The following is a 25,634-nucleotide window of genomic DNA, read 5'->3' on the forward strand; positions in this document are numbered from 1 at the left end:
ATGACTGATTTACAGCTTTCCAAAACAAATAGGGTTTGATAACAGTCTTTGAATTTCTCTTGTTGATTTTCTAATCATGTTTTATAAAGTGGACATCTTCAAATAAAACTGGATTCTTTGTCTTTGCATTTTTACTTGAATTATTCCATGTGGAATAATGAAACATTTATTTAATGTTACAGATAATTCTTCAACATAATGTGTTAATGTTCATGGCTTTTCACAGAGAACAGTGAGTCAAGTCTTAGATTTGCATTTTGAAGTTTCTGATTTGTTGAGAAGCAAAGCATATCATGTAGGAGACAATTAGAGCTCTTCTACTCAAGCGATCAGTTGTGCTTGCTGTTGTATTTTCAGCATTCATGATATTGCTTTCTGCTCTCCTCTTCTACTGAGGCTCTGAGATAATTGAAATGCTATCTGCTGATTAATACTTACTGGCTGCTCTGTATCCTTGCTTACTTGGCCTTTATGCCACATATGAATTCTCATCTATCCAAATCTTAATTTGTAGTAATCTCTGTGACTAGAATTTTACTGTAATAGGAAGTTTCTTTGCCATTGTAGCCTTGAATAATTGACTGTGTCTGTTCTTCTTACGGTTAGAAGCCTTGTTGATGAGGTCTTGTATGAGGACATTTGGCTACCCTGTTATCCAATATAATAGTTATTCTGTATTCCTTGATCCTCTTTCCACTGTGCTTGTTCATTTGCTATTTTTGATTTTTTAGAATTGTAAACTCTCTGAAGAAGGAACTCTCATTTATAATTAATTTGTATAGTGTGTAGCACAATTGGGCCCAACCTATTGTGGCTTTTAGGCTGTATTGCAAGCTTGCAATATGAAATTTTAGATCATGTTAAAATAAACAGCATTGAAAATTCACTCTAGAATTGCACTTGTAATGCATATCCTGAAGTTAAGAAAAACCTTCAATTACAGTGTCAGTATAAATGCTGACTGGTAAATCTTTTTTCATTCTTTATAAACAAAGATTGCCCCTAAGCAGTAGAGATCAGAGTTATTCTAGAAGCTTGTTTGTTACATGTTCTGGCTCAGAACAATTCGGGTACAATCTCAACCAGCTAAACCAAGAAGACATAATACAAAACAGATATTTGCTGACTGTGTGTGGCAAAAAAAAAATTAAATTATTAAAAATTAATCTGTGGAGATTTGGACCATTCCAGTTGCCTTCATATGTAGCTAGTCCAGAGCAGATAAAAGACTTGAAACTGATTCCTGGCTTCATAATATGTAAATTCATTGTGAACTGAACTTAGATACGTTGTTTTCATTCTGCCACCATTATTCTGTGCCATGCTTCTGGAGGATAAATACTTTGTGTAGCTGGAAATTAGTTTTAAAGGAAAGACAATGTCATCTATTAAAAAAAAACAACTTCAAATATTCCTTTTGGAGTATTGACTACCTTTTGTTTTATGACAGTCCTTCCATTTAAAGTTTGTTATTTTAGTAGTAACATGAATTCAAAGTCTTTAAAGTTTGTATTTATTGTCATTCTGGTCAAAATCCTGTCCATATTTTTAAGTAAGTTTCTTTAACTTTTCATTGGAATTTATAATGTGTCTAGACTTTTTTTTTTTAAGAAAAGTTCATAGGAACTGATTTTTTTTTTTTTTTTTTTTTTTTTTTTTTTAAGCAAAACCCAGAATACTGCTTTCATGAATATGTTTCTCTGTAGAGACTGATACAGGAATATTGTTTACTTTATAAACACTGAAACTGAAAGACAGTGAGAATTAGATTTGAGAAATACATCTCTACAATTTAGTGCGTGGTGTTTACTCAGTCCAGAAATATTTAGGCAATTAGAATAATCTGACACCTAAAAAAGTTAACTGTGAGTATTCCTACTTTCAGGGGGACTCCAAATGCTATAAATGTTTCCTGTTTAATCCAGTATTGGTTCTGTGCACTTCAGGAAATTTTCTCCTGTATTCAGGAAGTGATGTTCACATTAATGACATTCACATCACACATTATCTTCCTTTCTTGGTTTTTCTTAGTCTCTAGCAGTTGGGATGCTCTTCAAGAGTGTTTTGCTGTGTTTTCTAAAAAATTGTCATTATCACCTGTTTGTCTGTGACATTGAAAATGTTTTCTTCCTTTTTTTTTTACTAGAAGGTATACAGAGTGTTCTCTATTTTGGTGGATGTAAAATGGAAGTATTTTAGCATGTATCCTAAGGAAATCATTATTATATTACTACTGTCTTCATTCATCTGCCCAGCTAGCCTTTTACCCTGATGCTTCCTACCAAACAGATGTTAATCCTTTTTGGCATATTTGGCACTGCCAAATTGGATGGATGGATGAATGGATGGATGGAAGTCTCATACAAATAATTTACTTTAAGTTTTATAAAAATGTCTGTGTGAGTAGAATAGATTTATCCTATCGTTCATTGTTCCCACTGTGGAGTATGAATTTATTATTAAACGTGGTATTTTAAAACAGAGACCACAGCTAGGAAGGAGGCAGTTGGAGCTTCTGTCTATTAGGCACTAGAAAATCTATTGTTTGTAAAAATCTTATCCTTTCCCATCCTGTTCAGTTTGATTTCAGTAACATTTTGTGCATTAAAAAAATAATTTCTGTAATTTGGAACAACCTGGAGTTCATCCATATTCAATCAACTTCAGAAGTTTAGTTTGAGTTTGGAAGTATCACTCCAATATATGAAGGCATGAAAAAATTCTGTTGGACAGACAAACACATCAAGCTAAGGGAAGATGAAAACCCAGCATCTTAATAGTACCAGAACACAGAGTTGGCTTTGTGTGACTGGTAGTATCAAGAGTCAGGCTCTCTGCAGAAATCTATGTTTGAATATCGTGGTGGTAATCTGTTAGGAATTCAGGTGAATAAGGAATATATATGTATGTTAATATCTGATACCCTTATTGCATGATTTTTCCTAATTAAATTAGTAATAAATAATAGTGAAAGTTGAATGATCAGAAGTATCTATAAAGGGCTTTTTGACATTATGTTTAAATGAAACCTTTTTGAGAATTATTTATAAGCTTTTAACCCTCCTATGTTATACTTGAGGACAGTTTTGAAGTGTGCAACATTACTGGTTTGTTAGCTATGTGTTCCAATTTTAACATGCAAGCATTTTGATTCGGTCATGGAAAATCAAAGTACCTGTATTGTAACAGCCAGTATTTAAAGAGTTAATTTCAAGGTGAACTCCGTACCATTCTGACACTCCAGAACAGGGGTTCACAATGTGCCCAGCAAGGAGACATGAGATTTCATAGTAATAATTGCAAGTTACGGGCGAGTAGGTATTTTTCTGTGTTCTTGAAAGTGTTGTCTGAGGCAAATAAATCTTCATAACGTTAGGATGCCTGAAGTATTTGGTCCCCTGTTCTTTGGCTGTACACCCCTCTTCTGCCAGGACGATAGTTTCTTCTGATGATGCAAGCTCTAACTCAGCTCATTAACTTCCTTGCAGAAATTGTAGTGCCAGTAAGAGGAGAGGCGGCTGCTGCGGAGGGTGCGATGGGGAACGCGCAGAGAAAGTTTCATAGCAAAGGAGGAGGCAGTAAGGCGGAGGACGGAGAGACACAGAAGCAGAAGGAATCCACTGAGAGCAGATTAAAAAAAGGCACAGCAGAGAAAAAATCACAAAAGCATTTGCCAGACCGTGAAGGGGAAGTTAATGGCTATTTACACAGTGACCAAAAGAGTGAAAGCCCTGAAGCTGAAGCTAAGAAGGTCTCCAGATCGCACGGAGCAGGGTCTCAGTCGGCTGGTGGTGGCTGTTCTACTTCGCTTCCTCCTACTGCAGCAAAACTAAAAAGTGAAGGAAACGAATTATTTAAGAGTGGACAGTTTGGAGAAGCCGTGCTCAAATACTCGGAAGCAATTGAATATGTCATTGGTCTAGGTGGGTGTAATACCTTATGCTTACATATAGGATTGTTGTTTAGATTACTTAAAGGAACTAAAAATGACCTAGCCTATCTCTGGATTTTTGGCAGGAGCTACTGTGCAGTAAATTCTTAGTCATTTCACTAGAGGACAATTCATGTGGCACAAAATGTAGGAAGATGAGTGAAATAATATTTTAACTTCTTGGGGCAGAGCTGCTTGCATTTATGTGTTTGAATAATTACATATTCTAGGTGACATGATAAAGGAAAGCTGCTTACAGCTTTGCATTGTCAGCAGACTGCATCACTGCAGTGCAACTTAGAGCGTGCAAGCCTTTAATTCTTGAATGTCATTTTAGTAATGGTCTTTGATTTTAATTGTAACTTCTTTTAGGAGAACAAAGTCCAGATGATTTAAGTATCTTGTACTCAAACAGAGCTGCATGTTACCTCAAAGAAGGGAATTGCGCTGACTGCATTCAGGACTGTAACAGGTAAATTGCAACCTCCCATGTAGAGCAACAACATTCTTGATGATTAAACATTTTAAATGATATATTGTTATTGCAGTTTGACTTAGAACAATCTTCAGTAAAGTCTGGTTCCTTGTCTAAATGACAGATATCTTTGTCAGTTATGTAAATAATGACATGGAACCTAGAGAAGGAGTAACTTTTAACTTACTATCTTACTGTGTGAGGGGCAGTTGTTAGGCTTCTTGTGTACACAGAAATACATAGCAAGACTAACATTTTTAATATAAAAGCAGGCTTACTTCAATGATGCTCTTTAGTCATGAAAGCTTTGTTAACCCAGATGCTTATCACAGTGTTGGAAATTGCTTTCAAGCATATGTATGGTGTATACGTGTGTTCTCTGTGTTTGGTTTTTGTTTTTGTTTGTGGTTTTTTTAGTACATACTTGGCATAGTTATAAACAGTAATTACAACTGTTCAGAAGTTGAGCTAAAATCCTTTCTGCTTATTGTGGCTTTTAAGGATACAGGAGTTAGAGGAGATCAGACACCTTCAATAACTTCCAAACACTGCCTTATACTCAATTGTTACTGTATTTCTAGATGTCTTTTTTTATATTTTTGTAGATGGGTATGGGGTTAGTAAGAGTGAGGCTTAAGGTGCAAAAAAAGATCCCAAGACAGAAATCATACTAATTAATCAGTTGGGGATTTTTACAGCACAACACCACTGTTAAAAAAAAAACCCAAAACTAAAAATGTGCATGTACCTTTGTATAAACTAAATGTTTGACTTACTGTATATATTCTACCTGACAGAAAAGTTTTCTGAATATGTCATCTGAAAAAAATTGACTTGTTAACAATATTTTGTTAAAATAGATGCAGGACCATTGATAGCTGGCTGATAAAACAAGATAGCATACTTAACAGCCATCACATTTTTCTATCCAGGGGGTTTGAAGTATGTAGGACTTCAACTGAAATCAGTAATACAAAGTTTTTGGGTCTTGTGTTCTTACCATTTTGGAAGCTTATTTTCTTACTACTTAATGATAGTGTCCTTACTGTCATGCATATTTTCTGCATACACAAGGACCCATGATGCTTAGTGAACACAAGAGAAGGAGAAATAATTTAGACTGGGAAGCAGAACTGCAAAACTGCAAACACATGTGAATTAGGCAATGTAAAGTAAATCTTCTCTAGGCAATACAACATAAAGGATGATCTACAAATAGGTTACTTGATTTCAAAGTAAAAAATGGTGTAGTGGTTATATTAGTGATATAAAAATAGGTATTGAACATTTATCTTTCATTAAGTTTTAGCTCTTTAGGGCTTAGAAGTATACAAAAAACCCTCTGTTGGATCTGTGTTTGTCTCAAGACTCTGATTTGGAGTGCCTGTGATTCTTGTTGCAGAGAGTGAAATAGGGTTCCTATGCACTAATGGTAATTTATTTAGTACTGTAGTGGTTTGGTCCCTGGCTGTATTATCTTTGCTTTCTACCCTCAAAATGTGGTTTTCCATTCTCACTGATGCTATTCTTCAAGCAGTGTCATCTTCCCCTGAATTTATTTATTGTTTTTTTCTTCATTCTTGATGTTAGGAACCTGAAATTGCATTAATACTCTCCTAAGTTACAGAACGTCAAGCATGTTTGCAGAGATTTTGTAGGGGCTATGATGATGTGTGCTGTTGTATTTTTCAAATGAATTCAGCAACGTAAAGAGAAATGGAACACTGGAAATATTTATGAAATGGAAATTTGAAATTTTTATTGTATAAATCATTCTTTCTCTAGCTTTAGGAGGAGTAATGGTGCAAAGCTAATTCCCAGCAAAGGCCAACAGCCTCCTGGGCTTACGAACAGGAGCACAGCCAGTGGATTGAGGGAACTGATTATCCCCTTGTACTCAGCACTTATTAGACAACATCTATGATAAAACTGTGTCAGTTTTTGGCTTCCTCAGTACAAGACAGACAGTGATCAACTGGAGCAAGTTTAGTGAAGTGTCAGTGAGGTGGTTGTGAACTCTGGAGCACCTGCCTGGAGAGGAGAGGCTGAGGGAGCTGGCTTTGTTCAGCTTAGAGGAGAATGGCTTTCAGGGGTCCTAAGAGCAGCCTGCCAGTACCTATGAGGAGAATATCCAGGGGATGGATCCTGGCTCTTTCTGGCAGTGCATTGTGGGAGGACAAGAAAGAGACAACAGGCAAAAATGGAACCACACAAGGTTCCGACTGTGTATTAGAAGAAACCTTTTCCCCATGAACAGTGCGGGGCATTGCAGCAGGTTGTCCAGAGATGTTTGCAGAGATTCGCTTGGAGGTTTTCAAGGCCCAACTGGATAAAGCCCTGAGCAACCTTGTCTGATCTCAGAGCTAACCCTACCTGTAGCAGAAGGTTGTACTAGGGACCTCTCAGCCTGAATTCCTTTATTATTCCATGAAATCTAATCTTGACTCATCTTAATTTCAGTATTTCAAAGTTTATCTCTCATTCTCTTTAGCAAGAATCATTGACTTATAAAAGGTAGTCTTTAATAAATAAAGTCATTATGGACTGCTTCTTCATATTGCTGGAAAGGCGCGTGGTGTTTGGAAGGAGTTCTGATTGCAGCGTCAGGGGTTGAGATCAGTGTTGACCAGGCACACAATCAGAAGAGTAAACAGATGAAAGGCAAAAACCTAAAAGCCAAAAAAAGACAGGTGTATATTCATGTCTTACTAAGTGTATTTTTTAAGTGTGTACTTCCATGTAAGGAAGAAGAACTGAAAATCATGTAGGCAAAAGCACCTTATACTTGAAATCCCCGTAGATCTAGGCATGACCTAAGAAAAATAGCTTTTGCTGTTAAACAGCCGTCATTACATTGGTGTTTCCTTGGTCATGAAAGCAGTTTTCCAGATGGAAGATAGGGATGTGAGTAGAGCAAGTTGTAGTAAAAGCACTAAGAATTTCATAACTCCATGTCATTTAGGATATTAATATAAACCACCTAGTCCCATTTTCCTTGGTTATGTTACTGTAAGGCCCATCTGAAATCACAGTTGTTATGTATAATTGTGTATATCATAAAATAGTTTTATTAATATTATTTCAGTTACTCTGTTTCAATCCTGCATTTTTCTTTTGTTTTCTCTAGAGCTCTGGAGCTTCAGCCATTTTCCCTTAAGCCTCTTCTACGACGAGCAATGGCAAATGAGTCTATGGAGCGGTATCGACAGGCATACATTGATTATAAAACAGTCCTACAAATAGACAGCAGCATCCAAGCAGCAAATGATAGTGCTAATAGGTAACTCCACCTACGAATTTTCTGATATGAGTCCAAATAGAAAAGTAGAATTCAGTTTTGTTTGGTTACATGCTCCCTCTGTTCTGTATCCCTCAGAGGCAGGGTTGTCACTAGTGCATTATAACTATAGGTCTGGCTGTTTCATTCAGTTGTTTTCCCATAGCTTCACAGTTTTCCTCTGCCAGCAGTAGGTCGCTTTCTGTTTTAAAATTGTAATATTTTATAGGCTTTTTTTCCTGGTGCTTCAACTTGTTTTCTTTCCTAACTTGTATTTGATACCATGTAAAGTTATATTTTAGAGTCCATACCTTCTCTCCGACATTGTTTCCTTTTCATACTAGCAGTCTTCCTGTGGTAATTGGAGATTTATGTTAAGTGTGAAAGCTTCAATATGCCGCCATTGTAGAAACGCTGAAGTAGCTTGATACAGTGGTTGGATACAAAGCTTAGAGATGTAAAAAATGTAATTGAATGTTATTTTTAACTTAAGTGTTAATACTTCCAACATTAATTCTTGCTGCCAAGAGAGACATCTCAATTTCTATAATTATATTTTAATAGTGTAAAATTAGTGTATACACACTATTGTAATAGTGTTACCATTAGCATATAGTAAGTACTTAAGTGCGTGAATGATAGGATTGTCCATTCCCTTTTCTTCTCTTTTTTTTCTTTTTAATGGGCAAAAAAAGTATTTATGAAAGCAGAACAGCCATTAATCAATCATTGAGCAGGAACCCACATGCATGAGACTTTTAACAATGGAATCTAGTACCTTTTTTCTTTTTAAGGCAAGGCCATGAGCACTTACATTATTACTTCATTTAAAAATCCATAATATCTTTAAATTCCGCTTATTTGACCAGAGGTGGCCAAAGGAGATGACACTTTATCACCTCCTCTTAGAAGTGTTATTTTTGATAACACAACAAATCGTTACTGATCTCCTGTATCTACGCCGATAATAGAGCACTTGGATTGGTGAGATAACTGCTCGTCCTGGTATCTGTGTGATTATTATACTTTTTTTAAATCTTCTTGGCTTATTTTATCTGCAGATACTCTTTTCATGTTTCTCCTTGACTTGTAACTTGCTTAGTAATAAGCTTATTTCCCTTTTCCCCTTAACACTCTTCCTTTTCTCCTCTCTAGGCCTTCCTTATGTTTTTAGCTTCACTGCTCATTACTCTTTCCTCCCTGGCAACCCATCACCTTATTTCAGCTGCTTCTTCCTTCTTCTCTTCTGCTGGTAATTCATTTTTGCTTGCAAATTCTTAGTTTCTAAAACATAAACCTCCTGCATAATTGAACTTTTACTATAATTTATTTTTAAATATTTTATCATTTATGAATTAAACTGAAATTGTTTACGGAAGTATTCATTTTTATTTCCAAAGTAGCAGACCTTCTAAAAAAAAAGAATTTTAACAAAAAATTATAGTTCCTTTACTGCCTTTTAACTTAAAGGGACAACCCCAAAATGTAATTTAATTTTTTTTATATTAGAAATATCAGGTCTTAACAACTGGCTGTTATTGGAGGATTTCTTAATTTTTAAGTTCCTGCAGGAAATTGGTGGTGCTGTAGGAAGCTGACAGGAAAAACTTATAATCCTACTTGTGTCTGAGGGTGGGTTTGATAAATTGTGTTAAGCCTTGTGTTTCTCTACTTACCTAACAAAGCAGCCTTTCCAGAAATCTTAGAATCGAATGGGTGTTCAGTCTGATATTTTTGCTAATTCTCATGCAAAAGACAAGTAGAATTTTTCATATAAGGCCTTTACCTGATAATATAAAGACTTTACCTGGTCATTTTGCAATCAAAATGAAACAATTAAGAATATAAGTACATATTTTTATGAAAAGTCAACTGAAAACAAGCATAAACACTTATTTGAGTGTTTATAATGTTGATTAGATGATATTGAGTTGTGTCTTTTATTGGTTATCCTGAGGTGATTTTTAGATAAATTGGAAGGACTATTTCTTTTAATGGTGTGTGCCAAATCACAGGAAAATACATTTCAAACACACTTTTAATTAATGGCATTTTCCTAGCTTTGTGAACATCAATGAATTTCCTACTTTGTGTATTTTAATTTCCTCTTGAGTGAGTGCTTTATTACTTGCTTTTCACTGTTTGAAATACAGAAGCTCTAATGTGGGGCAATATGTTTATGCATTTCCATTTACTAAATTCAAGGTTCATTCCAGTTGTCTTAACTCCTTTAATATCAGGTAGCAAATTGCATTAGATAGCTTGGGAGCTTTTATTACAAAGTCCAGAATGAGTATTGTACTGTACAAATACATTTGTGATAAACTCCAAAAGTGCAGGGTTGTTGGGTCAAGTTAGGGTGTTGGTGGGGGGGAATGAGTGTATTTGTCCCAGCTTTTTCATTAAATACCCATGCTATTTAAACTAACCATGACACACAGGTATGCATTTTTACAAAAGGCTATGCTTAGATTATTATATTACAAGAAGTCAGTTGATTGTCAAATACTACAGGATTCTTTCTGTTGATTTTGATGAATTAGATGAGTTTTTTTCTCCAACTTTTTAAGTCCATTATGATAAAAGGCAAAAAATTAAACAGGAAGTCAATGGGACTGTGGTTTACTGTAGAATTATTCTGTTACTTTCTATGGGAAGTACCTAAACGTAATGAATTGACTTTTTAATATGAAGGGCAGAGTTTTGTTCTCTGATAAAATAACCTGAGTAAATCTTAGGGCCGTTTAATTTATGATGGTGTGCCATGTTTTTCTTAACAATTGAATTCAGGCTATCATTAAAAACCTAAAGTTTTAGTAAAATTAGAGCAAAACAGAACTTGGACAAGCTGCTTTGTTAGTATGTCCTTTAAAATACTGCTTAGGACTGATACAGGTAGAGGAGGGCCCCTGAAAGGGCATATGTAGCTAACACATAAACAAATACTATTCTTGTTCTCTTAGAAAACAAATAAAGCAACTAGATAATAATGCAAAATTTGATACTGCGTATATGAAGAATTTTACTTTCAATTAAAAAATACAAGAAATGGTATGTTTCATGCAGCATTATGTAATACATAAAATCACACGTTATATAGCTCTACAGACAGCCTTTTTAAGTCTATATTCTTTAAATTTTTTTTGTAATTTCTGTTTTACAATAAAGAAGATTAGAATAGGTGCTGCTTCTTGTACTGTTTTTTCTATCAGACCCTAATGGAAAAGAATTTGGTCCTGAGTGCTCTGACTCTGTTGCCATAGTATTATACCAAAGCTTTTTTGTTGTTGTTTTATGGCTGCTATTCAAATATTTAAAAAGAACAGAACTAAGCAAGAAAACTTGATTGGGTAATTTATGCTCATTCCATCTCATTCTTCATGTCACATTCAAGGTTCTTAATTTTTTTTTTTTGTATGTGTATTCATGTAGTATGTTTTTTACACCTGTGTTAGATGGAAATGAACCTAATATGCAAATTTCAGGTTTATTGGCTATAGTATCAATGTGACTTCCTTTGCTACTCAATTCAGAATTTTCCTTTGTTAAAGCAGATATTAGGCTTATCACCAGTTGAACTTGACTCTTAAACTTATTTTGAGATTATAAGGCGTTTATCTCACTATTATTCTCATAATTGATTAATACTTGTTTGTTGTTTTGTTTGTTTGTTTTTAAATTGTAATGGAACCATAAAGTCTTGTATGGCTTTACTTATTATAGTTACTTAGGTCTTTCTTCGAAATGTACCACAGCTATAGGAAACCCTCACTTGAATGGATTTTGGATTGAAATACCTACAGGAGTAGTTGACCTATATATATATGTGTTGAAATATATTGAAATATGTACAGAAATAGTTGAGCTATATATATATGTGTTTGTTTAAGAAAGACTAATGTTCTTTGCATTTTTAAATGGGGATAAGAATGATTGATTGATAATTTCTGACTGTTCTGCAAAATGCAACTTAATACCTGCTTTGTGACCTGCGTTGGTTATTTAGAGAATTGTTGTGCAAGAGGTTTCATTAGACATTGGCAAATTTAGGTATCACATTTTGGCTGAGGATATTGTAATCTTGTGACAAATAACACTTATGAATAGCTGAGAAAAGTAAACAAAATAAATACATCAGGTTTTTTTCCTATTTCTTTATTGCATGTGGTAGGCAGCATTTAAAGCCTAGTTGCAAAATCAGTCATTTGCTTAAATATTTACAGATCATGCTGAAGTCAAGTTCTTGTCTTCTAAATGCTGGCATATTCTAAATAAAGTGGAAAAAATCTAAATCTTAAATGTGTGCAATACCATTGACTGCTGTGACAATCTTTTTTTAAATTAGTCTCAAGGATAATTGTTCAGTTGTTTTTTGAAAAATTGGAGCATTGCATTATTTAATTTGGGTGTAAGTTATTAAAGTGTGAGTTAAATATATGAAAAGTCACGTTGGTGCGGCTTTTCTCTTTCAGAATAACAAAGACTTTAATTGATCAAGATGGTCCCAGTTGGAGGGAGAAACTGCCACCAATTCCAGTTGTCCCAGTTGCTGCTCAGCTACACAGGTGGGATGGAGGAAACTTTACTTCAGAGAATAAGCCAAGTACTGCAGATGTCAACAGAGAAGAACAGTTGCAGATGAATCGTATGTATAGCTAATGCAAATATATATAAAAAATATATAATTGAAAAATGGAATACAATTTAATAATGTCAAAGAAACTGCTTTAGAAAATACTTATCAGAGACCTTTGTGAAAAGCCAAGTCAGATGATGGTCATTTAGATGATTGGGTTTAATGTGCTTTAGGGAGCCACAGTTATGATAAATTTTTTTAAGCCAAGTCATGTGGTTTGTAGCATGTAATTTCTGAAGTTATATAAAATAAAAGAAAATACAGAAGAAATACTCATCAGCAGTATATTGAGTCCTGTCACAAGTATCAGTAGTTGCCCTGACATAACACTACAATTATAATATGGTTTTCCCCCAGAAAAACACCACCCAAACAAACACCCAACCTGAGTAACATAATCAGCTGCATAATCTGTAGCTGTCGCTTAATTGTTCATGAAAGCATTACTCAGCTCTTCAGAATAGAAAGGGTAGACTTGTAGGTGGCCAGTAGTTAATGAAATGGGCTATAGAAGAACACTTCTGATTGTTTAATATTTTTTTTTTTACGATGGATTCTAATTTTGACAGGGGCCATTTAGTAGTCACCTGTCAAAGATGTTAGTTCTGGACTTATTTACACATAAGCACTGAGTGTTTAACTCCTTTAGGATACTTTTTCCTTCTGATTTTTTTCCCTTCATTGCAGTTTCCTTTTTTTTTCTCCAGTAAATCAGGTGAGGGAACCTTTCTGATTCAGTTTTTATTGACATTAAACATTCTTTTTGCAAAGGCCTTAACTGTATGATTTTTCACTCAGCTATTAATTGGTTCCCCTTTGAGTTTATTTCAATATAAAGAAAAGTAGGGCTGAAGATAATCTCCCCTTGGTTAACACAGGGGAGGCTGCAATGCATAACCGGGTTGCTGGCCAAATATGTAGCAGTGACAGGGGTATCTGTCCATAATACATTACTGCAATAATACATGTCCTCAAATAATCTGCACTCTTGGGCACTACGGATTTAATGACTTTAAAATGATCTTTCAGATGGAATTGATTTATTTGTACGCGATGTAAAACAACCAACAACTTATAAATACATACGAACTGGACATTTTTTTTCAAGAATAAGGTGTAGTTCTAGAAATTTGTATTAGTGTGGTTTATATATGATTTGAATAGTTGCGCATACTAAACTTCAGTAATGCTACAGAAAATTGTTTTTCATTTAATAAACATGAGGCACGTTGATATATAATTTAAGCTCAATTAAGTTGATAAAAATTTTACTCTACTTTTTCAAATGTCCAGTGACAAGTATTTTCATTACAGTTGTTGTCAGTACATGTCATTACTGATTTATGACTCTTAAGGATTGGGCAGCAATTGGGTTTAACTTTTGGGGTTTTTTTAAATGAAGTAGAAATCTGATACCTTGCACGATTGTTGATACTAAACATAAATGCTTAGCTTGAAAAGTGCTTTCTGTTATACTGGTTGTACTCCAGGGTTTTTCTGTTACTAAAGAATACAACCTGTTGGATTTTTTATTGCAATGTATAACCAACATATTTAAACCTTTTAAGTAGTAAATTTGGATCTATATAACCTTGTGTAACTTTGTTAAGAGAGAGAATTTGAAGATCATCATAGTGAAAAGTACACAGATAAGCAGCTTCTGAGAACACTAGTGATCATGTTTAGCCTGTTATGCAGGTTAACGAAACTGGCCATCACTGTCTTCATGAAGTGCGTTCTGCGGCATTTTGATGAAAAACACGTCTCAATCTATTTCAGATAGGGTGGGTTTTGGTTAGGCTTTGTTTTTAGAAATACTAAATGAGGACTGTGTAACCGTTTTCTTCACTGAAGGCTGACTCCAAGGTTGTGATTGCCTCTTCAGTCGGGCCTGTACCAAATCAGTGGGACCCAACAGTCATAGCTGGTGCCAGAGGTGTGCCAGCAACGATGTTCAGTCAGTAGTTAAACCTTACTGTTGGCTGATGCTTTTCTGCAACAATTGTCTCTTGGTTTTTGTGTCTTGCAACTTGAGTTATGATTTAGTTGTGTTTCTTGCATAAGTCTGTTCTGGTTTCACATTGTTACTTAATTTTTTCCCCAAGTCTACATGTAGTTTTCTGGCAGAGGAGACTGCCACGTGTTTATAAAAGAACTCACTGAGTTTAATTACTGGTTAAAATTATCTGGTTATGTACAGTGTTTAAAACCTGAATCTTGGCAAGGGGCTCATATTCTTTAGCAAGGTAAAATAAGTAGATTTTTCCATTATGATTTACTTAAAGCTACGTTACTAATTATTGTTTGCTCACAACAGAGACATGAAACTGCAGTCAGGATTGGTTTTCCACTGCAAACATAGCTAAAAATTGTAGTCTAACCCAGAAGCGTGTGCAACAAATGTTGTGGAGTTTAGAAGGAAAGACAATTATGGAAGAACACAATATTGATAAAAAAGTATAGTTAGGTGTTTTCAGGTTCCTCAAAGCATCTTTTATAAATAGCTATTAACAGAATATTACTGATGTATCACTAGCCCATACTGATGTGATGATTTGTTTGTCATTGTCAGTTTAGCATAGTAATTGTGATAGATAGTTGCTTGCAGAAAGAATATTAGATCAAATTACGGCTGCCTTGGCGTGATGGTGGAGATCTAGAAGGCCTTTAATCCTGCTGATTAAATCTCCACCAGTGTAAATGCAACTGGTATCTCAGTGGTGATATGTAGTCCCTTTCTACCACACAGAAGGGGTAGACAGAAGGAGGTGAAAGCGTAGAGCTCTCTGTTGCATGCCATTATTTTCAGCAAAATAGTTACCCTGGTGCATGGGGAAGTACGTGTTGTCCCAAATGTAGATACGGTATTTTATGCCTTTCTTAGAGCAGCAGGGAGATCTGAGACAGAAATGGCAATGTGTAGACCAATAAAGATACTCCCGTTGCCAGGCTTTTATTCTTAGTCTGGGTAGATTATTCAGCTACCCTCAGTGAACTGACCTTCTTATGTAACACTGTGATCCTTTTGTAATGTAGGTGAGAAAGCTGAGGAGAAGTTCAAGACATTAAAAAATGAAGGGAATGATTTTGTAAAAAAGGGTAAATATGAAGAAGCTGTAAATAAATACAGTGAATGCATGAAGTTAAATAACGAGGAATGTACGATCTACACTAACAGGTAAAGATCCAAAATCTAACCCTGCCTTGTGGGGTAACAATAGTTATATTTTCTCACTGCAAATAGAGATTTTGCATCCCTTCAGTCACTGTTGTAAAAAAAAGGACTTTTTTTCCCCACTTGATGAGTGTTTCTAATAACAAACTTGATTTTTTGTTAAACTGTGTTATTTTCCAAGGGGAGCAAGTATTGATGTCACTGATATATATCTTAAAATCTTTATATAAATAGAGTAAGCCATAATAAAAGTTATAATTAGCATAGCATTTTGCAGCATTTTTTGAGAATGCTGGTATGATTTTAATTAAAAACTAACATGCAGTAGCGGTATCTCAGATATGAAGAGTAATAATTCAGAGAAAATGTACATTTTGAGAAAATGAAAGTAGGAACATGGTCATACAACAGCATTATTTTAAAGGTTGACCTAATTCTGCAGCATAATTCTTTATGATGTAATCTTATCAGCTTTCACAAACTAAGAAGGATTTGATTAGGCCAGTACTTGAATAGGAGACTTCCAAGTAATAATTAGGTGCAGAAAGCAGTATTGCTTATTTAATCTAGAGCACTTCTTTACCTAGAATGGCTGTATAAAATCCATACTATATCAACCACTATACTATCATATTATACTAATGTAGGCTCTGCTTTTAAAATACTTACATATCTGCCTAACTTCAAGCATTAGTTGTACTTGAATTTTGACTTTTATTGCAGGAATTGGCCCTCTCTAAATCCATCCAGTGATGTTATTAATACTTACTGGTTTTTATGTACTTTAAAAAATACCACATTGAGACTGAATTGTGATTGTAATTAACATTTATGAGTCAGATACTGTTGGCACTACAGCACTGTAGAATTTACTTATATTGCAGTGTATTCTGTTTTTCTGTTAGAGCTCTCTGTTACTTGAAACTGTATAAATATGAAGAGGCTAAGCAGGATTGTGATCATGTTCTTCAGATAGAAGATTCTAATATTAAAGCTTTTTATAGAAGAGCACTAGCGTACAAAGGATTACAGGTGAGGAAAAAGAACATGGCAGGTATTCTTAAGCACTTCTAAACTTGCTTATCCTCTTCAAAGGCAATCAGGTAGTTGCAGTCGATGGGAGAATACAAAGTATGCAGTGCTGATGATTTACTACTTTGTAGAGCATTAGGCATACATAAGATACTACATAAATATTTTTGCAACATAAAAACCTGCATGTTGACTTGTAATAATTTGAGAAAATACAAGAGTATTAGAATAAATGAGGTTTGACTGGAGATTGGTTAAGCAAGTTTCAACTCTGTTCTAACATTCTAATATTCTTCTGGGTATCCCAGTCTGTTTTTTCTGTGAAGGTGTTTACTATATCTTTGCTGATCACAAATGGATTCTCTCCAACTCTGTCTTCATCTGTCCAAACTAAAATCTCAGGTTGTCTTTTGGCATCTGCTCATATTTGAGTGCTTGTCATATTAAACAAGGCTTTTAATTATCTTCGTTTTCTCGCTCTCCCTTCCCCAAACACATTACGAACCTTTGTCAGTATTCTACTTACTCTGTGGACAGTGTCGGTGCTCAAACTTTCTCTTTCTGTCTACACAGTGGTGGTGTTGTCTGTACTGTGCTCATGTTACACAGTTTTTTGAGTATCCTTGTACCTGATCGTCATAAATGCAGACTTACATTGCTCATATCCATCCTGAATGTGACTGCAAATCTCATGTTCCATCACTTGAACCATGTTATTCCTTTTGTCCATCCCCTCTGTTGGTTCCCCTTCTTCAGTGATGTTAATTAGCCTCTATACTTCATAATTCTTTCATAGCAATCCTTATCCTACCTGTCAGCTCTTACCTGGTATTAAATTATCAGCTTCTCACTTCTGTTGGCTCATGAGGGCAGCTATCATCATCTACTTCATATTAAATTTTACAAGTGTCTTTAAACAAGCATCTTAAGTGCTTTCTCCCATGTTGCTCTTTATAACTGGAGGTGATCACTCAAGCATCCACCAAGTTTCAGCAGTGTCCATCAAATGAATACTTATCGCAGACCTCCAGTATGTTTGATGCCTTAATAAAAAATTACCTGATTGTCTCAGCTTACAAATCAACTGAGGACAACCTGTTTGTGTTTAGCAATATACTAGCCTATTCTCATCCCATGTTACAATCCAAATGGAAGTCATAGGAACCATGGGATCTTTTGTTTGTGATAAATTTGTTCCTCTGTTACAGTAGTTATGAAATTTTGAAAGTTTGCTTTGATTAATTTTCAAAGAAGGTGAAAAGTCTTTTATTTTATGTAAAATCTTTTCTGTAACTGCAGCAAGCTATCTGGTATTAATCATCTGAAACCTTATGTTGTTGAAGTTGATAAAAAATTAGTATAAATATAAGCAAAGGTATATAGTGATTCTACCAGTCAAAAAAAGGGAATTACACACTAGTGAAGAATGTCAAGAATTGGAGAAATAACTTCTGCTTTTTTGAATATCTTAGAAAAAATGCTATTTTTCAATTACTGAAGACACAAGCTGAAACACACTGTTCACAGATTCCTTCAGAACAGTCTGAGCTGGGGACTCCCAAAATGTTTTGTTGTGGTTGGATTTAATGCCTTCATTATTGCTAATTCCAGGGATATGAGCAATTTGTAAAACCAGAGAAAGCAACAAAAGTGATTGGAGGTTGACATATGACTCTCTAATGAAAAATTTTAAGAGCTAGAGGCACGTAGTTTGGCAAAGACCTAACTAAGCTGGGAAATGTTATTTGTATATAAATATCCTGATATTTAACCATAAAAGCTGCAGTGGAATTTAATGTGGTAAATGACATTTTTTTATAAAGGTACTGAGATGTAGTTAAGGGAAGATCAGGAAAAAATCGTGCTTCTGTGATGTATTAGGCCTGTAACATAGGACACAGGACCCTGGACTGCACCTCCTACAGTCTCTTGCTTTGGGTACAAACAACTTGTATGATTTTTGTTGGTCTGGCAGGCTGCACTTTTAAATCCAGGAAGGTTGGTTGGTTGCTGACCCTTGTGATCGTTTTCAGAAGTCTGTTCCAGAATCTCATTTCTCTGTAGTTGTGAATCTTCACATCTGTAATTCAAATGATTTAGCTTAATTAGTAGCTGTTTCCTGATGAAAGCAACCTGCCCCCTTTCTGCATACATTTGCTGAGGCTAAATAATTCTAGTTCTCTTACTCTTCTTTCATGATGTAGCAGACTTCAGTTCATTTACAGACTCACTGCAGTGTCTCTGCACCTTGAATACTGGTCGTCAGTATTGAACAAAATATTCTGTGTGGAAAAGAGAATATGAGTGACTTGTACACTGGTGCTTTTATTACAGTTGGGATGCTGAGGAAGTACCTCAGCGGGTACCTGAGGATTTTTTTCATGATAATATGAATGACTTGCAGTAACCTTATGATACTGCTTGGGAACAGAAGAAATATTAGGTTCCTCACAGAAAGAAATTATGTTGATCTTTTACTGTCTGCGTGGTCTTTTACTGTTAACTGCTACATTTCATACTTATTTTTGATTATCCAGCCCTCAGGGTGTCTTGATTTTCCTGTGCGATGTTCCAGTCTTCCTCAGAATTAATGCTATTAACTTCATCAAATTTGAAATAAAAACATTTTAAAAAAAATTTTAAAAACATTTAAAAACATTTTAATAAAAACAAATGACAAGACTGATTACTGAGAAACTGTGTCCTAGTGCCACTCTGTGGATGTGTTTGTCCTTCTAATGCTGTTTATCCCAGAGTTCATAACATAATTCAGATCTTCTCAGGTATTACCAAAAATTTCCTTTCTCAAACTGTAAGAGATGGTCTGTTGGATTGAAGCCCAGGAAGATTAGATATATTCTTAATCTAAGCTTAATTTAACTCTCTTTTATGGGCAAAGCAAGTACACAGACTGTTGATGGACTCACATTATATTAATCTTGAAGAAGTGTTACACTGCAAGCAATTATACCTAAAAGCAGCAATCTTCAATAATCTATTCTCTGATACAGGGAATATGTTTCTCAGAATAAATTATTTCATATTACATATTTAATACAGAAGTACTTGGTTGCAAAAGACTAACTCAGACTCATCCTCAGCTTTCTTTTTTCCCCTCTAATGAAATTACACTGTCTGTATTTAGATTATTTTTGTCTACTTAATGTCAAGATCCTAGCATTTTCATTTTTCTTAATTGTGAAGGACAGTATGGTAGTTCAAATTTATTTTTCTAGTGGTGTGCTTATGAAAAAATTATTTTCCCTTCTACTTACAGAATTATCAAGCCAGTGTTGATGATTTCAACAGAGTACTTCTAATAGATCCAAATGTTCTTGAAGCAAAAAAGGAACTAGAGGAGGTAACCCAACTGCTTCACCTTGACAGCAGTGCTGTAGCTGGCAGTCAACAAAAGCAAAGGAAGAAAATAACCATACAAGAGGTATACCTGTTCATTTTTAAAAGCAGACAGTACAGAAGCCACAAATTTGAGGAGATAATATTAAAGCTTTTGTTTTGCACTTCTTAGCTCTACAGCTTTTTGGGGTGGGGTTGTATTTTACATATTATTTTGAGGGCAATGGGAAGGTTCTTGCGTATGATATGTTCAGTGTCCATTACATTCTATAGTAAAGCTTGGACTGCTTTGAAGTGTATTCCGAACCACAGCAGAAATGGAGAAAGTACATTTAGATAGCACTAAACTTGAGGATATGCCCCTTGTAAACAAAAACTGCTGAGACTTTGAAATACCTTGAAATACAGAATGCAGCTGTCAAATAGCAGTTTTGTTTTTAAAGCCTGTGCTACTCGGGAAGCCTGTGGGGCTGTGCTGGCAAAGGTTCATTGTCAGCAGGTGTACTGGCTGTTCTTGTGCTAGTAGTAAAGTTACTGGTCTGAAGAATGAAATCCTACCTTAAAGGGCAGGAGTATGGATAAAACATCTGCAGGATCTTATAAAAGAAATATGTGATGTAATGTTATGTACTGGATCAAAACGTGAGCCTTGCAGAGTGCTGGGTAGAATTAGGTGATGAAAGGATTTTCTCAGTCATCTGATATTTTTGGATTGTAGCTTTGCTAGTCCTTTAAGAATGTTGGGGTTTTTTTCCCTTTTCATTTTACAATTTATAGTTAAAACACATAGTTACCAGTCTGTACAGTGATACTGTAATTTGATAATGTAATTTCAAAATGGTGGTATAATGGAAACTGCAGTTATTAATATAGAAGCATTTTGTTTTATTGAAACACTTCACATTGTCACGAGTTCATGGGATTTTATGTAACTGGTGTAAGCCGGGTATAGTGTTAGTTAAGCTCTGAGCTGTGACGAAGGCACCTGGAGAGTGTTTAGAGGAGGTTTGGGAAGTCACTGCATTGTTCAGAGACCAGCCAACTACATTACTGGCAGTGGTAATTTTTGCAGGGGTGGGGCAGGAAGCATTTATGTTTGCTATCATAATTACAGCTGCCCCATTTGAGAGCCTTTCCTGTCTTATCTGCTGTAGTACAAGGTAGTTCTATGAAAACAGACCGCAAAGAAAAGTAAGGAAACTTAGAAACTGGGATTTATCATTATTATTCCATTTTAATCAAGCTATAATTATATAAAAGGCAGTCAAGATTTCTCTCTTGATACTAAGGATTGTTGAAAAATAGAATAAAATGTCTATAAGCCCAATGCAGTCTTTTCCAAAAATGGCTAATCTAGCTAGCCTTTACTATGCAATACTGTGTCTTCAGACTTCCTGGAAAACTTGGCATCCTTTGAGGAGACCCCATTCAATGAGTTTTAGTCAGTTTATACTAATTCCACAACTCTTGGTAGCTTGAAATAGATTTTAGCAAATGTAGTTGAACCTATGGTTAATTTTCTAGCAACTGATTCATGAAACTTGATGCAGGCTACAAACCGGAAGAAGTTAAGTGGGTGTTCAGGTAGTTAGACCGTGCTGAGCTTCTCCTTCCACAGCAAGACTCCAAATGGCAACCTGATACAGCTACTGTATACCTGTACTATTCTGAAGGCCCAGCAGTGAAATGAAACATGGGTATCTATCTGGTGACTTGACTTCAGTTCTGCTTGTCTTCTGCAACTTCACATTTAATATATGTATACAGTCCTCCTTAGCTTTCTCCCAGTGGTCTTCAGTTGTCTTTCTACAGTGGAGTGCCAAGCAGTGACAGGAAATGTAAAATATGCACTTTTGACTACAAACCTTTAAAGATGAATTAGAGGTACTATTCTGGGGGGAAGTAGGACATAAAAGAACATAGGTGCCTTTCTTTTATGAAGAGTAAAATGCTAACTTTAATTTAGTGACGTTGTTGATGGATATATGCATGCAATTTGTGAAGCTTCAGGTTATCTCTATGTCCACATTAAAATGATTTGTTGCCATTTTCTTTGTGAAGGTGGCTGAATGTGATGAACAGGAAGAGAGACAGTTTGCTACATCAGAAGATGTTGTGACTGATCATGTTACTTCTGAGGAAGCAGTTCAAAAGAGTGTGCCACTGAAGACCTCTAAGAAACTGCATATTTCTGAACCATCTAATGCTTATGACTTTGGTCAGATTATAAACGCAGTGAATAGCAATAAGGATAAAGCTGCTTGTGCAGATCTTTTAACAATTACTGATCCAAAAAGATTGCCAGTGCTGCTAAGTAACAAACTTGAAGGAGAAATGTTTTTGATTTTTATCCAGTCGTTGGAGTGTTATATAGTTGGAAAAGATCCTGGCCTTGTATATCAGCACCTTTTCTACTTGAGCAAAGTAGAAAGATTTAAGGTAAGAACCTAGATTGAATGTGTACTTAAGTTGCACAGAAACCTAAAGGAAGTTTTCCTATCTTAAAAGGAAATGATACACTGATTTTCTGTCTCTGTCAAATGCTATGATTTTTGATCAACCTGTGCTAATTATAAAATAATCTGTTTTTCAGGTGGTGCTGGCCCTTCTTAGCAAAAATGAAAAAAAACAGGTTCAGCAACTGTTTGACTTGCTTTCAGAAAACCAGAATAATCAGTACTCTTTGGAAGACCTTGAGAGCCTTAAAAAGGTTTATGAACTTTAAGAAGTTAAATTTTATTGGTTGCATGCATGTAGTTCGTGTTTATAAGATGGATGTGTGAACTGTGTAGACTTGCATGGGTTGAAGTGGGTCTTCACCCAGACTGTTTGAGTTCTATTTTGTTTTGACAGCATATGCACATTTAAAACTTGCTGCTCTTTTTTTTCTTGTAGTTGTATACATGTTTAATCTCTAGAATTTAATGCATGTCTTTGTGTTCAGTAACAAAGTTCATGTTACTTGGCATACTGATTTTATTTAGGCTGTGTTAATTATATAAAAATATATTTTACGCTATATATATAATGTAAAATATCTTGATGGTACAATAGATAATACACTTTTACTCATCACTTGTTATATCATTTTGTGAGTTGTATCTTCTTGTGATAAAGAAGTGTAAGTGTCTTCAAGATAAACGGGTCAGTTAGCAATAGTTTTGCTAAAACGAGTTTACAAAAAGTGTTAAATTTTTTAGATAAACTACTACAGGCCATCTGTTTCTTCACTATCCCTGGTCTATACAAAACAGATTTAAGTATTTTTGGTGCAATACAGCTTAGCAGCAAAGGTGAATGACTAATATATTAGCTTGCCATGGAACACTTTGAATCAAAATAATTAATTATTAAATAAATGGGTATGTTTTTAAAATGATTAAGAAGGGAGTAATTTTTAGTGCACAGAGAATTAGTTTTTTTCTGTGTGCGTGGAAGGACTGCTGTTTTGTGTGGCTTTTGAAGTGACTGTGGTAAACAGGAGAACAAGTGGCTGTACTTAGCAATAAAAATATTTAAGTCTTGAGTTTTGTAATCAGATTATTTAAAACACCAGCTATTTCTGTTTACAGACATATTTATAAAGCTAAAAGTAAACCCATTTTGTGGACCAGGATGACTTATTTTTTTCTTATTTCAGGCAGTACTTATGTTTTATATTTGATTCTGACAAAGCTCCTTTTTTCAAGATGAAGCTTTTAAGTTTTTCAAATACCCCAATGCCTTCTTTGCACACACGATATAAATGTATATCTAACTCACTAGCACTGCAGAAATATCATTAAGAATGTTGTTCTAATGAAGATTTTTCTCAGGTGTATATCAATTAAAAAAAATAAAGTTTTTTCTTGAAAAGTACAATTACGGATTCTTTTTTCTGCTTCTACACACTTTAGGCTTGTAATTCTGACATGTGGATTATGAGTTTTGTCTTGAAGTAGAGTGCCAAGAATGAGGCTTTTAATTCCTAAAGCACTGTCAGTACAAGTTATGTTTTTTGTTTTTAAATGTCCTCTTTTTATGAGATTGTCATGTGTTCAGGAGAGATCTATTGCTCATCTAATCTATGCATAACCAATTGTACTTAACCAACAAAATGCCAATGTCATTCTTCAATCATGGTGGCAAAGTATTCACATTCACTAATTTCTGTGTTAGCGTTTTCAATCTTTTTATTTTTTTCCACTGCAATTTAGCATGTTCAGAGAGGATTCATTGTATGTGTGCAACTTACTGACACAGTTTAGAAAACTTAATTGATTTTCATGTATTAGAGTTCAGAGTGTTTTTAATAACAATAAGTTACAAGCTGGAGAATGTTATTAATAATACATGGATTAGGAAAAAGTTATTTTGCTAAAAGAAAGCATAAAAACCAGCTATGTAATTTTAAAATAGTCTTAGTTGCCTGAAAACAACTTGAGTAAGAGCCAATGTCAAAAGCCACCACATCACAAAAGCTCTTGATGAAGTTAAATCAAGAACCAAAACAAAACCCCCCAAAAAACCCAAACCCCAAGCATTAAAAGCTGTTTAGGTATCTTCTAAGCAGCAGTCTTGACTGCTAAACTTTGTATCAATCTCATTTGTACAGTTCGTTTTGACACTGAAGACAAAAATCAGACTCTGCAGCAGTAAATCATAATTAAAATATAATTTAGTAAATTTAGGAGACAATCAGACATTATTAATAAAACAAAAAGGCTTTAAAAGACATGAGATTTTTAAATGGAGTTTTCTTAACTCATTTTTTAACTCATTTTTTAACTCATGATTTTCTTAAATCATTTTTTCCCAAGGAGATAGACAAATGGGTTTTCATGGCTGGGTATACAGTATGACAGTTAATTTTAGGGCAGTTTTAATCAAGCCCTAGTGATTAAACTAGAAACCTAAAAGTAGTCCAGTAGTCCAGGAAGATACCTTTTCTTGTAATACCTTCCAGACTGAATGTCTGCTGAAACAGAGGTTAACTCAGTTTGAGGTAAAAATGACAGAGTTCAGCAGATCAGGGATCATCAAGCTCCAATTACCCCTTGTTAAGAAGTTCTGAATGGAGAACTGCAGCAATGTTTGCAAGCAGTTACCCAGCTGGTGGAGGGAGTGACATGCCACCAGCTGCAAGCAGAGTTTTGTACCCACCTGCGTCTGACACCCCGGACTTGAAAAATCAGCACTTACCTGTGAAGTCCCTCATATTCCAAAGCACAGAGCTGATCTTGAGTATGTCTCTCTTAAATAGACAATCAAGAGGGCGGGTTTTGCTAGAAAGTTTAAATTCTGCCCTAATGAAATACTCAGCAACGAGTGGGTTTTCACTTGCTGTGGTGTGTGATCTCGTCAGTTTAAGGCAGACCATAAGCTTTGGCTGGTTGAGTATTTAGACAACCCCTCCAACCTACCCCAAACACTCTTTGGCAGACAGATAGATAGCCGCCCTACTATAGCTTGACACTGATCTTGAACAATATTCCAGTATATACCCAACCCTTGTCGCATACCAGGAGCTGCTTTTAAAAAAATTTTTAAGCTCATTCCAGTCCATGATCCCAAAGGGAGAAGATGCTTTCTTGAAGTCCTGCATTCCTGAAACTGCCGCCAGGCTGGGCATATGCTCTCAGCAGATCCTGGGCACCAGCCCCACTCTGGGAGATGTCGCAAATTTCCTCCAGCGCTGCCTTACGCGCCTCACTCCCAAGTGAACCTCTGAAGCAGAAGCCACTGAACAGTAATTGATGCAGTAATTGTGAA

General features: G+C 35.2%; 1 protein-coding gene across 1 annotated transcript in view; it reads left to right on the forward strand.

The window, feature by feature from the left end:
- The window catches only part of SPAG1 (sperm associated antigen 1), a 46,943-nt gene extending 23,218 nt beyond the window's left edge, over nt 1–23,725 (forward strand). The window contains exons 11-19 of the mRNA XM_075023697.1: nt 3,489–3,923; nt 4,304–4,403; nt 7,534–7,686; nt 12,156–12,328; nt 15,356–15,497; nt 16,400–16,526; nt 19,804–19,968; nt 21,945–22,322; nt 22,477–23,725. Of these exons, the coding sequence (XP_074879798.1) occupies nt 3,489–3,923; nt 4,304–4,403; nt 7,534–7,686; nt 12,156–12,328; nt 15,356–15,497; nt 16,400–16,526; nt 19,804–19,968; nt 21,945–22,322; nt 22,477–22,608 (1,805 nt within the window). The 3' untranslated portion in view covers nt 22,609–23,725. The remainder of the gene's footprint in view (nt 1–3,488; nt 3,924–4,303; nt 4,404–7,533; nt 7,687–12,155; nt 12,329–15,355; nt 15,498–16,399; nt 16,527–19,803; nt 19,969–21,944; nt 22,323–22,476) is intronic.
- Nucleotides 23,726–25,634: the final 1,909 nt, after the last annotated feature.

This window comes from Buteo buteo, chromosome 3 (assembly GCF_964188355.1).
Source record: "Buteo buteo chromosome 3, bButBut1.hap1.1, whole genome shotgun sequence".
NCBI classification, from domain to species: Eukaryota; Metazoa; Chordata; class Aves; order Accipitriformes; family Accipitridae; genus Buteo; species Buteo buteo.